Genomic DNA, 15,124 nt, shown 5'->3' with positions numbered 1-15,124 from the left:
AAAAAAAAAAAAAAAACGTGCCGACAGCGCACTCCCAGCACACATGTCCGGTACTCATGGAAAGGTCCCAATCTCCTCTTTCGATCAAGACCTTTCCCGATCATGTGTCCGCCGTGACGGCATATCACGGAGGTCACATGACCCTAAACCCCGCCCCGCCTCGCCTCCCGGCTTCTGAAACCTTTAAAGGGCCAGGAGGCGCAGGCGCCAAGGGGTTAATTAAATGACCATAAAACGTAAAATATCACGGTTCCATGGTCAAATAGCAGCTAGGTGACTGTCAGGGACCCCAGATCTTTCCGCGATCACGCGCGGGTCTGCGCATGCGCGGTGTGCCAGGCTGCATTAGCATGCGAGCTTTAGGACCTGGGCACCCACGGCGGTCGCGCATGCGCAATCGCGCGCCTGGCACCACTGAGGGCGCCCTATTTAAACAGGTCAGATCTACACTCTAATTGCCGTATGGTCTTTACCTGTATCCTGTGTTTCCTGAATTAGTTTGCCTTGTTGCCGACCCTGCCTGACCTTGATTTGCCGATTGTCTCCTGCTCTGATCCCTGGCTTGTCTGACCATTCTCCTGCCTAATCTTGCACGTTTTGATCTCCTGTTACCGAACCCAGCTTGTGACCAGTTATCCTTCTCTCTACTGTTTTGTACCGTCCTGCCTCCACCGTTACCGACCCGGCCTGCCCGACTCCGCTCTCTCTACCTCCTCACATCAGCCTCTCACCTGCTGTACACCTCCGGTAAGTGCTTCTACCACAGCTGGGTGCACCCAGGGGCCGCGACCTGGTTTCAGCCTGCTCCAAGTCCATCCCCACCATTAGGGGCCCTGGTGAACAAGCAGGTCGGGGCTTAGATTCCTCGTCTTGGGGAATTCCGGTCTGTGGAACGCTAGAGGCTACCGCCGGCAGGTCCATAGCAGAGACCTTTCTGGTTTCTGCTGCAATTACCCCTGTTTCATCTGCAATCTATTTATTACTGCTCCCATGCATAATGCCCTGTGCTAGAGATACCTTATTAAATGTCCTTCCTCTGAGAGCCACCAGCAGATACCTTGTGCCAGTACTGCTCCGGTCCCCATTGAGGAACCACCCTGATCGTTTTGTCAACTGTGTGATAAAATGCGAACTGGAGACTGTTAAAAAAATACATCTTCAGTCTGCAAGGCCGCTGCAGCCTGAAGGTGGCAGTGTTTATCTGTTTAATACAGTAAATACCAGATACAATTCCAATATCAATAAAATAATCATTTAATAAATAAAACAATTTATATTTTTGTGTGCATTTGACAGCTTATAACAAAAACAAATATATATATATATATATATATATACACACACACTCTATATTGCCAAAAGTATTGGGCCAGCCCTCCACATCATGTGATTAAGGTGTTCCAATCCCCTCCATGGACACAGGTGTATACAATCAAGCCCCTAGGCATGCAGACTGCTTCTACAAACATTGGTGAAAGAATGGGTCGCTCTCAGGAGCTCAGTGACTCCAAGCGTGGTCCCGTGATAGGTGGCCACCGTGACATTTCCTGGCTACTAAATATTTCACGCTCAACTGTTGGTGGGATTATAACAAAGTGGAAGCAACTGGGAACAACAGCAACTCAGCCACCAAGTGGTAGGCCACGTCACATGACAGAGCGGGGTCAGAGCATGCTGCAGCGCACAGTGCGCAGGAGTCGCCAACTCTGCAGAGTCAATAGCTAAAGACCTCCAAACTTGGTGTGGCCTTCAGTTGAGCACAACAACAGTTTCATAGAGAGCTTCATGGAATGGGTTTCCATGGCCGAGCAGCTGCATCCAAGCCTTACATCCCCAAGTGCAAAGCGTCAGATGCCGTGGCGTAAAGTACGCTGCCACTGGACTCTAGAGCAGTGGAGACATGTTTTCTAGTGACCAATCACACTTCTCTGTCTGGCAATCCGATTTACGTATCTAGGTTTGGTGGTTGCCAGGTGAACGGTACTTGCCTGACTGCATTGTGCCAAGTGTAAAGTTTGGTGGAGGGGGATTATGGTGTGGGGTTGTTTTTCAGGGGTTGGGCTTGGCCCCCTAGATCCAGTGAAGAAAACTCTTCAGACATTAGCATACCAAGTCATTTTGGACAATTTCATGCTCCCAGCTTTGTGGGAAGAGTTTGGGGATGGCCCCTTCCTGTCCCAACATGACTGCACACCACTGCACAAAGCAAGGTCCATAAAGACATGGAGGAGCCAGTTTGGGGTGGAGGAACTTGACTGGCTGTACAGAGTCCTGACCTCAACCCAATAGAACACCTTTGAGATGAATTAGAGTGGAGACTGTGAGCCAGGCCTCCTCCCCCGACATCAGTGCCTGACCTGACAAATGTGCTTCTGGAAGAATGGTCCAACCTTCCCATAGACACCCTCCTAAACCTTGTGGACGGCCTTCCCAGAAGAGTTGAAGCTGTTATAGCTGCAAAGTGCAGGGCCAACTCAATATTGAACCCTACGGACTAAGACTGGGGGGCCATTAAAGTTCATGTGTGTGGAAAGGGCAACGGCCCAATACTTTTGGCAATATAGTGTGTGTGTATATATATATGAATCCATATTAGCCAAAGATATGGACTAATTTGCAGATATAAAGGACACAAATCAATGTAGCTCTGTAATCATTGTTACATTGTTAAATGCATGTTTTTTAACGCAGGTAGCTTAAATACCTGAATTTGACTTATCAGCCTCTTGCAGTCCCTGTACAGAACAGTGCAAGACCGGGAGAAGGAGAAGCAGAACAAGAAGCCAGTAAGACATGCTGCAGTGCAAGGAACATGCCGAAATGAGGAGAAAGCAAAATGACAGAGAGATGAGCTCATCAGTGTGCTGCTTCTCTTTTCACTGTCAAGTCACAGGGTAGGAACTGGGAGAAGACCTATAAGGAAAAGTTAAACTGCAGCAGAGAAGGTCAGTATCCCCTCCTGTGCCAGACAAGACTGTGCTCTGCAGCACTACTGTGTAAATCTCAGAGCTGGATGAACAATAATGCAAGTCCTTTGCAGTTAATACAACTCTCATATATGCATTTCATCTCTAAATTTAGCTGTATACCTGGAGTTCAGCTTTAAAAGGAATGCCTGTTTAGGGCCCATGTACACTGCAGCTGATCGACTCACGTTTAGGAGCTGTTCAGCATTTTTTTCAGCAGCCCCTGAACTCACCCTAATGTTTTCCTATGTGTCTGTGTACACATCGATGTTTACAGTCGTTTACAGGCATTTGAGTTTACAGTCAGTTTTTTTAACGCAGAAAACTTGCGTTCAGCATTCGATTTTATCAGCGTTTCAAACACAAAACGCTTGTAAATGTGGCAAATCGCGTTTATAAGCGTTTGCGTCTGAAAATGTTCTTTTAACTCTTCCAGTTTCCGATGCTGTCCAGAGCCTTTTTTCATCATGAAAAATGCATGCAAAGCGTTTTCAAGGTATTCAGATGGACAAAACACTGAACACAGGATGTTCCTACCAAGCTTGTCACACATTGTAATGACCAATTCACACCTCAGACCTCTCCCACCCTTGGAAACAAAAGACATGTTAATGGCTATTCACACCGCAGACCTCTCCCACCCTCGGAAACAAAAGACATGTTAATGACCAATTCACACCTCAGACCTCTCCCACCCTTGGAAACAAAAGACATGTTAATGACCAATTCACACCTCAGACCTCTCCCACCCTCAGAAACAAAAGATATGTTAATGACTATTCACACCTCAGACCTCTCCCACCCTTGGAAACAAAAGACATGTTAATGACCAATTCACACCTCAGACCTCTCCCACCCTTGGAAACAAAAGACATGTTAATGACCAATTCACACCTCAGACCTCTCCCACCCTCAGAAACAAAAGATATGTTAATGACCATTCACACCTCAGACCTCTCCCACCCTTGGAAACAAAAGATATGTTAATTACCATTCACACCTCAAATTCCTCATGAAGACCCCCTGCCAGGTGGCCTTAATGACTCCCTCCACCAGACACCTTTCCCACCCTTGGAAACAAAAGAAATGTTAATGAGCAACTCACACCTAAGTAATCTCAACACATACTGCTGTCTCTGCTTCTACTCTCTGTATTTCTCTGAAACAGTCTGAAATAGTTCATAATTTACCGCTTTTCAGTGCATTCTGGGTATTTGGGAGGTTCTCCTGTGCTTATCTTTAAAAAACTCTTCTAAACGCAAACGCTTATCAACGCGGTATGCAAACGTGGCTAAACAGACATTTTTTAACCTTTTTTGCAGCAGTCAGTTTCCATTGTTCAGAAGTGTCCCATGTACATGGGGCCTTAGGGTGGAGTGATCCTTTAAAGTCCATTTATGAATGCAATTAATGGCACAATCACTGGAACGGAAATGCCCACTTTGCTACAGTACATGAAGCCGAGTAGACGCAGTACTTGCTCTCCACCACTAGGGGTACTGAAGTGTCTTCAGTTCTGGAAATGCAAACTAGATTGCCAGAGCGCAGGATGGCTGACCAAGCTCCAACAGTGCTTAAATGAAATAAAACGTAGTAATGCAATAATATATCGGTCTCGTTTTAACCTGACGTCTCCTCCAGATCAGTTAATATATACAATTCATCTTGCTTATATACAACGCTTGTCTCTTTCAGAGTCCAAAATTTGAACCAGTGCTGTATGAGTGGAGATTGTAGGTCCGATCTCCCTATATAGTCCCCGAGTTTACATGTATTCACAGTTCACCATCTCTGTGTTTCCCTTTTCCATATCTTGTAACTTTTTCTCTTCCTGGTCCGTCTGAAGGTGAAGTCCCACTAGCAGCTTGTACAGGAAGGCTCCGGTCAGACCACCCACGAAAGGGGCCACAATCGGTATCCAGCACCAGTAGTTTCCAGCCCTGGAATAAAAAGGCAAAGACTGTGGTCTACGGTTGTAAATTGGTTCCAGCAAGACATCTGTCCGCTAATATATCCTAATATTTTTTCTTCCTTACTTCCTGTCTCCTTGTGCGTGTAAAGCCGGCCATACACGGGTCGAATGCCGAAAGAATTTTCTTTTCGAAAATCTTTTCTAAGAATTTTCGTTCGAATTTCGCACCGTTAGTGGGCCACAGAAATGGGCGATTTTCGTGTAACCATCGAATTTGAGTGATCGGGCATGTTGGAAATTTTTTTAAAAAAACAAACGAATTTCGAATCAATGATGGGAGAATTGTACGAGAAATATAAATGAAAAAGAAATAAGCCTGAGCTGTGACCTGGAAAGAGAAGAAAATTCTTGGCCACGAAAATTCTTTTCTGTAGCAACATGAGGTTGACACATGAGAAATTGAAGGCTTGGTTGGTTGAATTTCGAAATCAATGGTGACACCATCGGATTACAAAACGCACGAAAATTCCGATTTTCTAAAGAAAATTTGTTCGGAATTCGACCCATGTATGGCCTGCATTAAGCTGGTCGTAGTTGGATTGAAAATCAGACGGTTCAGCTAGGTCCAGTCAAATTTCGATCCATGTGTGACCATCCCTATTTTACTGAAGTCAATCGTTAAATCGAATTCTGTTGAACGGGAAAATTGGAAAATGTTTCTCAAACAGCAGCTGCAACCAATTGGCTGCAGCCGCTGATCAATGTATTCTGACAGCTGAGAGTCCTGCTGTCGGAATACAATTTCCTGCTGGGAGGGATTCCTCCATCTACCATGCTTGTGTGGATGGAGGAATCCGTTCCCCTTTTTTTTATATTCAGCCTGCTGGTTGAGCAAAAATAAAGAAGTCACCTATGGCCAGCTTTGGGAGAGGATTTTTGCACGTGTTTGGCTGTGCACACCCCAAGGATGATACTCCGCTCTCCTCTCTGCTCTCCTACTCCTTTCCCAATGTACGTTCTCCTGTGTGACCCTTTTCTCCCCTTCGCTGTCCTCAGTTTTTCTCTGCTCACCAACTGGGGCCTGTTTGTCCCCCATTCTCTTCTTCTCCCTACCCTATTGTGTCCACTCTTCTCCTCTGTGAAAAGTGTAACTCTTTCCTCCTTGATGTACTCCTTCTTCAGCTTTGTTCCTTTTCTCCAATTTGTCCCACAACTTCTCTCCCCATCCTACTGTGAAACTGTCCCTTTCTGTTTGCATTCTCTACTGTCTGTGCCTGAAGATTCTCCAAGTGACCCTCTTTTGTGTCCTCATCTCCCCATTATCCTCAATGCCTTTCAGCTCCTTCTCTCTGCTGCATTTGCCAGGATGAGGACTCAGTGTTTTCTCTGCCCCTTCCCCCATTACTGTCTATCTCATTTACCATCAACTACTGTGCCCAACACTTTGCTACGATCAACTTTAGTGGAGGATTCTTGATCAGCAGCTGCAACCAACCGACCCCAGCCGCAGATCATTTTATTCTGACAGCCGAGAGTCCTGCTGTCAGAATACAATGGCCTGCAAGGAGGGGTTCCTCCATCCACCTTGCTTCTGTGGATGGAGAAAACTGTTCCTTTTTTTTTTTCATTCAGCCTGTTGGCTGATTGAAAAGAAACAAGTCATCTATGGCCAGCTTTAGTGGAGGACATTTGCACATGTTTGGATGTGCAAACCTCCAGGATGACGCTCTACTCTCCTTCTGCGTTCTACTCAGTTCTCTTTCCCAGTGTATTCTCTCCTCCTGTGTGGCCCCTTTACTCCTCTCTGTTGCCATCCTCAGTTTTGCTTTTCTCACCACTGGGGCCTCTTTTTTTCCCCCCCATGCTCTTCTCCTACCTATCCACTTTTCTATTATTGTGCCCACTCACCTTTCTCTACGCAAAATGCAACTCTTTCCTCCTCAATGTACTCACTCTTTGGCTTTGTTCCCATTCTTCCATCTGTCCCACAACTTCTCTCCCCATCCTACTGTTACGCTCTCCCTTTCTGTTTCCATTCCCTACAATCTGCACCTGAAAATTCTTCATATTACCCTCTTTCATGTCTTCTTCTCCTTCTGCCCAATATTCTCAATGCCTTTGGGTAACCTTTTAGCTCCTTCTCCACTCTCCTGTGTTCCCCAAGATGAGGAGGGATGGATGCTGCTTAACCGACCCTACGAGTGCAATGTTGAGGAATGGCCTCGGCTGCCACACTGGCCATGCCCTCTGATGTGTTTTGCCCCACCCAACGGGGCTTGGTCACAGAGGTGACCAAGCCCCGGTAGGCAGAGCGAAACACATCAGAGGGTGTGGCCAGTACAGCAGCTGAGGCCATTCCAAAAAATTGGACTCCTTGCTTCGGTTGAGCAGCTTCCATTCCTTCACTTGTATTGGCTGACACTGGAATCTCTCGGACTTCTCACTTGCCGGTGGGGTGATCCTTTTCCTTCCATCCATAGCTTAGAACGTTGCCATAAGGCAGGGGTCCTCAAACTATGGCCCACGAGCCACATGCGGCCCGCCGAGGCCATTTATCCGGCCCACCTGCAGGGGCGTGTTTTCCGCGAGGAAGGGACACTAAGTACAGGGGCGGGCAGGGGGCTGCTATACCTTACCTGGCTCCGGTCCCAGTCCCACAACGATCCAGTCCAGGAAGCGCTGCTCCTTCATTCACTCCGGCCAGTCCCTCACTCCTGCCGCTCGGCTCCGCCTCCTCACCGATGATTGGGCGCCAGAACTGTAGCTCAGGAAAGGCACAGAGGCAGCCAATCACCTGCGAGGAGGCGGAGCCAAGCGGCCCCGCGAACATCGAGTAAGTGTGCCGTGCTGATGGTGCTGCTGCAACTAGGTATGCTGGCTGCAGCAGCACCATGCTGGAGCAGGGGTCAGCAAGTTAAGTGTCATTAGTGTCAGTGGGAGGAATAGTGCCCCATCATTGGTGTCACTGATACTAATGATGGGGCATTATTCCTCCCACTGACACCAACGATGGGGCACTATTCCTCCACCCCACTGACACCAACGATGGGGCACTATTCTTCCCTCCCACTGACACCAACGATGGGGCACTATTCCTCCCCCCACTGACACCAACGATGGGGCACTATTCCACCCTCCACTGACACCAACGATGGGGCACTATTCCTCCCCCCCACTGACACCGATGGGGCACTAATCCTCCCCACCACTGACACCAACGATGGGGCACTATTCCACCCCCCACTGACACCAACGATGGGGCACTATTCCCCCCCCCCACTGACACCAACAATGGGGCACTAATCCTCCCCCCCACTGACACCAACGATGGGGCACTATTCCTCCCCCCCACTGACACCAACAATGGGGCACTATTCCTCCCCCCCACTGACACCAACGATGGGGCACTATTCCTTCCCCAACTGACACCAATTTTGGGGCACTATTCCTCCCCCCCACTGACACCAACGATGGGGCACTATTCCTCCCCCCCCACTGACACCAACAATGGGGCACTAATCCTCCCCCCCACTGACACCAACGATGGGGCAGTATTCCACCCCCCTACCGACACCAACGATGGGGCACTATTCCTCCCCCCCACTGACACCAACGATGGGGCACTATTCCACCCCCCACTGACACCAACGATGGGGCACTATTCCTTCCCCAACTGACACCAATGTTGGGGCACTATTCCCCCCTACTGACACCAATGACGTACTATTCATCCCACTGACACCAAAGATGGGGCACTATTCCTCCCACTGACACCAATGATGGGACACTATTCCTCCCACTGACACCAATGTTGGGACACTATCCCCTCCCCTCACTGACTCCAACGATGGGGCACTATTCCCCCCCCCCCACACTGACACCAACGATGGGGCACTATCCCCCCCCCCCCGACACCAACAATGGGGCACTATTCCTCCCCCCACTGACACCAATGATGGGGCACTATTTCTCTCCATAAGACACACTTGGGGGGAAATGTCTGTGTGTCTTATGGAGCGGCCGGCCCAGTATTGCCGCCGCCGTTGTATGTCCGCAGTCTCTGGTCATCTCCTGTACCGTGTCCGCAGTCTCTGGTCATCTCCTGTACTGTGTCCGCAGTCTCTGGTCATCTCCTGTACTGTGTCCGCAGTCTCTGGTCATCTCCTGTACTGTCCGCAGTCTCTGGCCATCTCCTGTACTGTGTCCGCAGTCTCTGGTCATCTCCTGTACTATGTCCGCAGTCTCTGGTCATCTCCTGTACTGTGTCCGCAGTCTCTGGTCATCCCCTGTACTGTGTCCGCAGTCTCTGGTCATCTCCTGTACTGTGTCCGCAGTCTCTGGTCATCCCCTGTACTGTGTCCGCAGTCTCTGGTCATCTCCTGTACTGTCCGCAGTCTCTGGTCATCTCCTGTACTGTGTCCGCAGTCTCTGGTCATCTCCTGTACTGTCCGCAGTCTCTGGTCATCTCCTGTACTGTGTCCGCAGTCTCTGGCCATCTCCTGTACTGTGTCCGCAGTCTCTGGTCATCTCCTGTACTATGTCCGCAGTCTCTGGTCATCTCCTGTACTGTGTCCGCAGTCTCTGGTCATCCCCTGTACTGTGTCCGCAGTCTCTGGTCATCTCCTGTACTGTGTCCGCAGTCTCTGGTCATCCCCTGTACTGTGTCCGCAGTCTCTGGTCATCTCCTGTACTGTGTCCGCAGTCTCTGGTCATCCCCTGTACTGTGTCCGCAGTTTTTGGTCATCCCCTATACTATGTCCGCAGTCTCTGGTCATCTCCTGTACTGTGTCCGCAGTCTCTGGTCATCTCCTGTACTGTCCGCAGTCTCTGGTCATCTCCTGTACTGTGTCCGCATTTGTGCATAGGTTGTTTGTTTTTTTTTAAACTATAGTCCGGCCCTCCAATGGTCTGAGGGACAGTGAACTGGCCCCCTGTTTAAAAAGTTTGAGGACCCCTGCCATAAGGTATACTTTTCCCCAGGATGACGACCCCCTATGTTCTCTGCCCCTACTCTAATCAGCATCCATCCCTTCACTTGTATTGGCTGACACTGGAATCGGTCGGACTCGTGCTCCTCTCTTCTCACTTGCTGATGGGGTGATCCTTTTCCTTCCATCCATAGCTTAGAGCGGTGCCATAAGGTACACCTTTCCCCAAGATGAGGACCCCCTATATTCTCTGCCCCTACTCTAATCAATGTCTATCCCATTTACCATCAACTACTGTGGCCCGCTCTTTACTATGATCGGCTTCCCTATCCTGCCCCAACATTAACATACTTCTACTGCTTAAAGTGGAACTTGAGGCCAGAATCAAAGATGGGTGAACAGGCAGGAATATTAATACAGAAGAGACATGCTTAGTCCCTTCTACTGAACTCCCATGTACAGTATGTGTGGGAGTAATGTCATCCTTGCCCGGTCAAAGACAGCAGCCAATGATCGGGAGCCGGCCACCCGAAGATGTCAGCTTGGGGACACCGCATCGCTGGACCCGAAGTGAGTACAGTTCCCCTTTTACAATGATCAGGAGCTTGTAGAACATGCTCCCGATCACATCATAACTGACAGCCAGTGATGACATGGTCTGGAAGTCCAGGAAACACCTTCATTTTTGTTGATTGTCTTAAAGGGCAGGGGGGAGGAGCAGAAAGGAATTAAAGCGGAGCTCCACCCAAAAGGGGAAGTTCCGCTTTAAGGACTGCTCCCCCCGTTCCCCATTAAGGATTGGCACCTTTGGGGGGCGGGTACCCGAATTTGATAGGTACCCGCTCCTACTTCCGGTCCAATCGGCTAGGTGTCCTCCCTCCCCACCTGTAGTCTTTTGGGACACATGACAGGTCCCAGAAGACTACAGGATCATTCATGAAGCGCAGCGCTACTCGCGCATGCACAGTGGGTACCCGGCTATGAAGCCGCAAGATGTCACAGCCGGGTGCCCACACTGAAGGTGCCGGCCTCCTGGAATACAGGACGGCCGGTGAAACGGGCTGCGGGGGACACACCGCGGGAATGGGGGACAGGTAAGTGGCTGTTTTTTAAAAGTCAGTGGAACTCTGCTTTAAAGTGATTGTAAACTTTTTGGACATTTTTTTTTAAAAATAACAATCTGCTCCATGTAATGGTTTTGCACAGAGCAGCCCCGATCCTACTCTTCTGGGGTTCCTTGCCGGCATTCCTGCATCTTCGGTGAGTAACCCCCATAGGATGCTACTTCCTATGGGGGCACTTGTGCAGGCTCGATCCCAAGCTGCCCTGTCTGCATTTATAGACACAGACAGAGCGGCTCAGCCCCGCCCGCTGCTCGCTCATCATAAGAGGGGCTGGGGGGGATTCTGGACACAGAAGGTTTTTTTACCTTAATACAGAGAATGCATTAAGGTAAAAATCCTTCAAAAACCACTTCAAACATCAGTTTTATGGCTCATTTAAACCAGATACAGTCGGAACTCATTTCTAAATGCAGTAAAAATGCATGTATTTCAATGAGCCTGGTTTATATCATTGCCGCGCTTTCGTGTGCATTAAAAAGTACAGCATGCTGCTTTTTGTCGCATGAGAACAGCAGAACACACAGAAACACACTGCAAATGCATGTAAATGCAACTCAGTAAAACCAAAATCACAAATAATGCCTAAAAACGTGCCACAAACAACATACAAAAGCATGTAAACACACATGAATAGCTGCAAACTGAACATGAGGGTTTTGGTATAAACAAGCCCTAGAAAATTACAAATGAAAAAAGCAACAAAAATTAAACTTGACCTGAAAGAATTCAATTTTCCCTTCAATGGGGCATCTATGTATCAACATGGAGCTCCTACAAAAATGTAGAGGTTACCTGAAGACTTCCAGCCCCCACCCTGCACCGGCGGTGAAGAGGCGAGGCCCAATGTCTCTGGCGGGGTTGATGGCGTATCCGGAATTCATGCCCATAGACATTCCAATAACAGTGACCAGGAGCCCGATTACCACGGCCTGCGTACCTCCAAGGGCCGGGCTGTTCTTCTTATCATTTATGGCCAAGATACATAACAAAAGTGCGGCTGTTCCCACCACCTGCAATGACATGGTACATCATGACCTGTGTTGGCTGTGTTTCTATGTCTGACCATCTGGTACCTGACATGCAGCGATAACAAAGTTCCCATCACTTCCAGTACCCACCATTGTTTTTGTGATTGGTTCACAAGGAACAGTGCATGTCTGTTGTGAGATTTAGGACCGTTAGCTTTCCCAGGATTCTGGGATCAACCTCACTATACCTTTTTCCATCTCCTGAGGCTCAGACATCTAAAGGAAGTCTAGTCTTCTCCAACATAACCTGAAAAGAGGGATTTTGCTGTGCTACATTCCCAGGTTATGTCTATTTAAGTAGTATATGAGGGTGTCTAGGCACCCTGTTCCTACAGCCTCATAGCTTTATTTCTCCTGTGTAACTGCTATTCGCACCAGATTTGGCGATGTCAATACTGTGCTGCCCATTGTTCTCCTTGCTGGGGTGGAAGTTGTACTTGAGGACCTGCAGTGCAAGGATCTCCCTGCCTCTGCTTTAATAATTCTGTGAGTCTGTGCTTCCTCCATTACTCATACTGCTTCTTGAATATTCCTCCAGCAGTCATCAGAAAAGCAAAGCCCTGTTCCTCTACAAGATGGCCACCCCCACACAGGGACACCATGCAGAACAAACATGGTAAGTTAGTAATGGGGGAAAGATCAGCTGAAGGGCAACTGCATGCAAAGCTGGTGAGCAGTCCTTCGCCTTCTGTTTAACTTTTTTGGGGACATCTCCCAGAGCTCAATTCCTCCTTAAAGCAGAACTTTACTCTTACCAAATTAAAAAATTATTTTCTTTAGAAAGAAACATACATTTTACAATAATAATGATGCTACCAAAATGAATGTGTGCTGTAAATTGCCTCCAGCATTTCTCCTGTTTCTTCTTGCTGGAGGCGGCCATTTTGCTGAAACCCAGAGCCCCCCGGAGCAGAAGTAAATCTTTAGGCTATCAGCAGATTGGCCTATAATCCACTGTTAAGTACGCCGTTTCAATGAAGGACATCGACTCCAATCGAGTTGCATTTGTCTGAGATAAGTTTACTGATAGATGTTACAATGTACATTGGATCAGCATTGTATACAGAGGACAGTGTGATGACATACGGTACATAATCAAGCCTTTTTATACCATTCTTGCACAATAGTTTCTAATGACGGCCACAATACTAAATCACGAGAAATTCCTAACTGATACAATAATAATGATGCTACCAAAATGAATGTGTGTTGTAAATGGCCTCCAGCATTTCTCCTCTTTCTTCTTGCTGGAGGCAGCCATTTTGCTGCAACCCAGAGCCCCCCTGAGCAGCAGTAAATCTTTAGGCTGTCAGCAGATCGGCCTATAGTCCACTAATTTAGTAGTCAACTAGCAGGACACCAGTCCACTAATCTCGTGGCTCTAATTTTCAGCACAGTGCCAAAAAATAGAGAGTAACTGAGCATGTGTAGAGACGGGTGAGACCGTATATTACTGGATTTTAAACAGTATAGGAACCTAATTTTACATAACTACACCTGCAGAAAGAACCAACATGAAGTGACCTAGCAGGACTTAATTTTCTGACTAAAGTTCCACTTTAAGAACCTTTTCATATGAGCCACAGGTGCCATGCAAAATTAGTGGCATCGAAAGTCAAGGAAGAAAATGATGTCGACACTTGAAAAGCTTCAAGCGAATCTCTTGAAGAGGATCTTCACCCTCACAAAAGCAAAAATAAAAAGTCAGCAGCTGCAAATACTGTAGCTGCTGACTTTTACTAAAAGAACACTTACCTGTTCGGGGATCTGGTGCCGCCCTCACTCGGGCCAGTTCTTAGCCGGTTTTCACAATTACTAAAAGTTTATTGTCCAATTAAACTTGTCCACTTGGCCCAGTTAGGTTGGAAGTGGAACTAGAGGCAAGACTTTTTTACTTGTCCACTTAATGATTTTTGCCAATTACTAAGGGAAGCTGGCTGTGCCTCCTTGCAGCATCACAGTCGGCTTCCCTCTGCGCATATGTGAACCACAGTGCACTTGGGAATGGTCCCGCAGCCTTCTGGGACCTGCGACATGTCCCAGGAGGCCGTGGGCAAACAGATGAGGGTACCTATCAAAAACTAGGTATCTGCTCCAGAGAAAAAATGTTATTGTGCCACCAAATGTGGCGGTGATGGTGGTGGTGATGGTGTTGGTGGTGGTGGTGGTGGTGGTGGTGGGAGAAGGACATAAAACAGAACAAATTTAGTTATTTAGTAATTTACAAAAATTAATGGACTCTAATCATATATGGACATCTTAAATCTCAAATCTTTAATGCTGGTGATAAGGCGCAAGTGTTGGGAAACGGTATCAGGTTTAGGTGTAAGACTTGATTACTTCAATCATTTGTTGTTATTATTATTATTATACAGTATTTATAAAGCGCCAATAGTTCGCTCAGCGCTGTACATTACAAAGGGGGACAGAACATGTGACAGAACAATACCAATACAATGTGATACATGAGGGGATGGAGGGCCCTGTTCTTTCGAGCTTACAATCTAGGAGGGAGGGGGTGGTGGTACAGGAGGAGATAGCTGTGGGGGATGGAGTGGTAGGAAGAGTGGAGGAGGTCGGCAAGTTAGCAGGGGGTGGGGTAGGCTTCCCTGAAGAGATGGGTTTTCAGGGTGCGCCAAAAGGAGAGGAGAGTAGGTGATAATCTGATGGGTTGGGGCAGGGAGTTCCAGAGGATGGGTGACACCCTGGAGAAGTCCTGGAGGCGGGCATGGGAGGAGGAGACCAGGGAACTAGAGAGAAGGAGGTCTTGTGAGGAGCGGAGTGTGCGTGTTGGGTGGTACTTGGATATTAGGTCAGTGATGTAGTTCGGGGCAGTATGGTGGACAGCTTTGTACGTCAGTGTTAGGATTTTGAATTTGATCCATTGCACAATCGGAAGCCAGTGGAGGGATTGGCAGAGGGGGGTGGCGGAGATGGAGCAGTTGGAAAGGTGAATGAGTCTGGCAGCCATATTCAGGATGGACTGAAGCGGGGATAGCCAGCGGCGAGACAGGCCAGTGAGGAGGGAGTTGCAGTAGTCGAGTCGTGATATGATGAGAGAGTGGATGAGCTGTTTAGTGGTTTCTGGGGTTAGGAACGTGCAGATTTTGGCGATGTTGCGGAGGTGGAGTCTGCACGAGTTTGTTAAAGATTGGACTTGGGGCTG

The 15,124-nt window shown here is 48.1% G+C and overlaps 1 protein-coding gene across 1 annotated transcript in view; it reads right to left on the bottom strand.

Annotated features, from left to right (window-relative positions):
- Positions 1–1,236: 1,236 nt before the first annotated feature.
- The window catches only part of LOC149459157 (aquaporin-7-like), a 69,194-nt gene continuing 55,306 nt past the window's right edge, over positions 1,237–15,124 (bottom strand). Inside the window, exons 5-6 of the mRNA XM_089681577.1 lie at positions 11,723–11,940; positions 1,237–4,906 (exon numbers count right to left, since the gene is read on the bottom strand). Coding sequence (XP_089537703.1) covers positions 4,732–4,906; positions 11,723–11,940 — 393 coding nt within the window. The 3' untranslated portion in view covers positions 1,237–4,731. The remainder of the gene's footprint in view (positions 4,907–11,722; positions 11,941–15,124) is intronic.

Source organism: Staurois parvus, unplaced genomic scaffold (assembly GCF_062004578.1).
Source record: "Staurois parvus isolate SC_StPar_1 unplaced genomic scaffold, SC_StPar_1.0 ptg000271l, whole genome shotgun sequence".
Taxonomy (NCBI): domain Eukaryota; kingdom Metazoa; phylum Chordata; class Amphibia; order Anura; family Ranidae; genus Staurois; species Staurois parvus.
The sequence above is the reverse complement of the archived record's forward strand: the minus strand, read 5'-3'. Positions and strand labels throughout refer to the sequence as shown.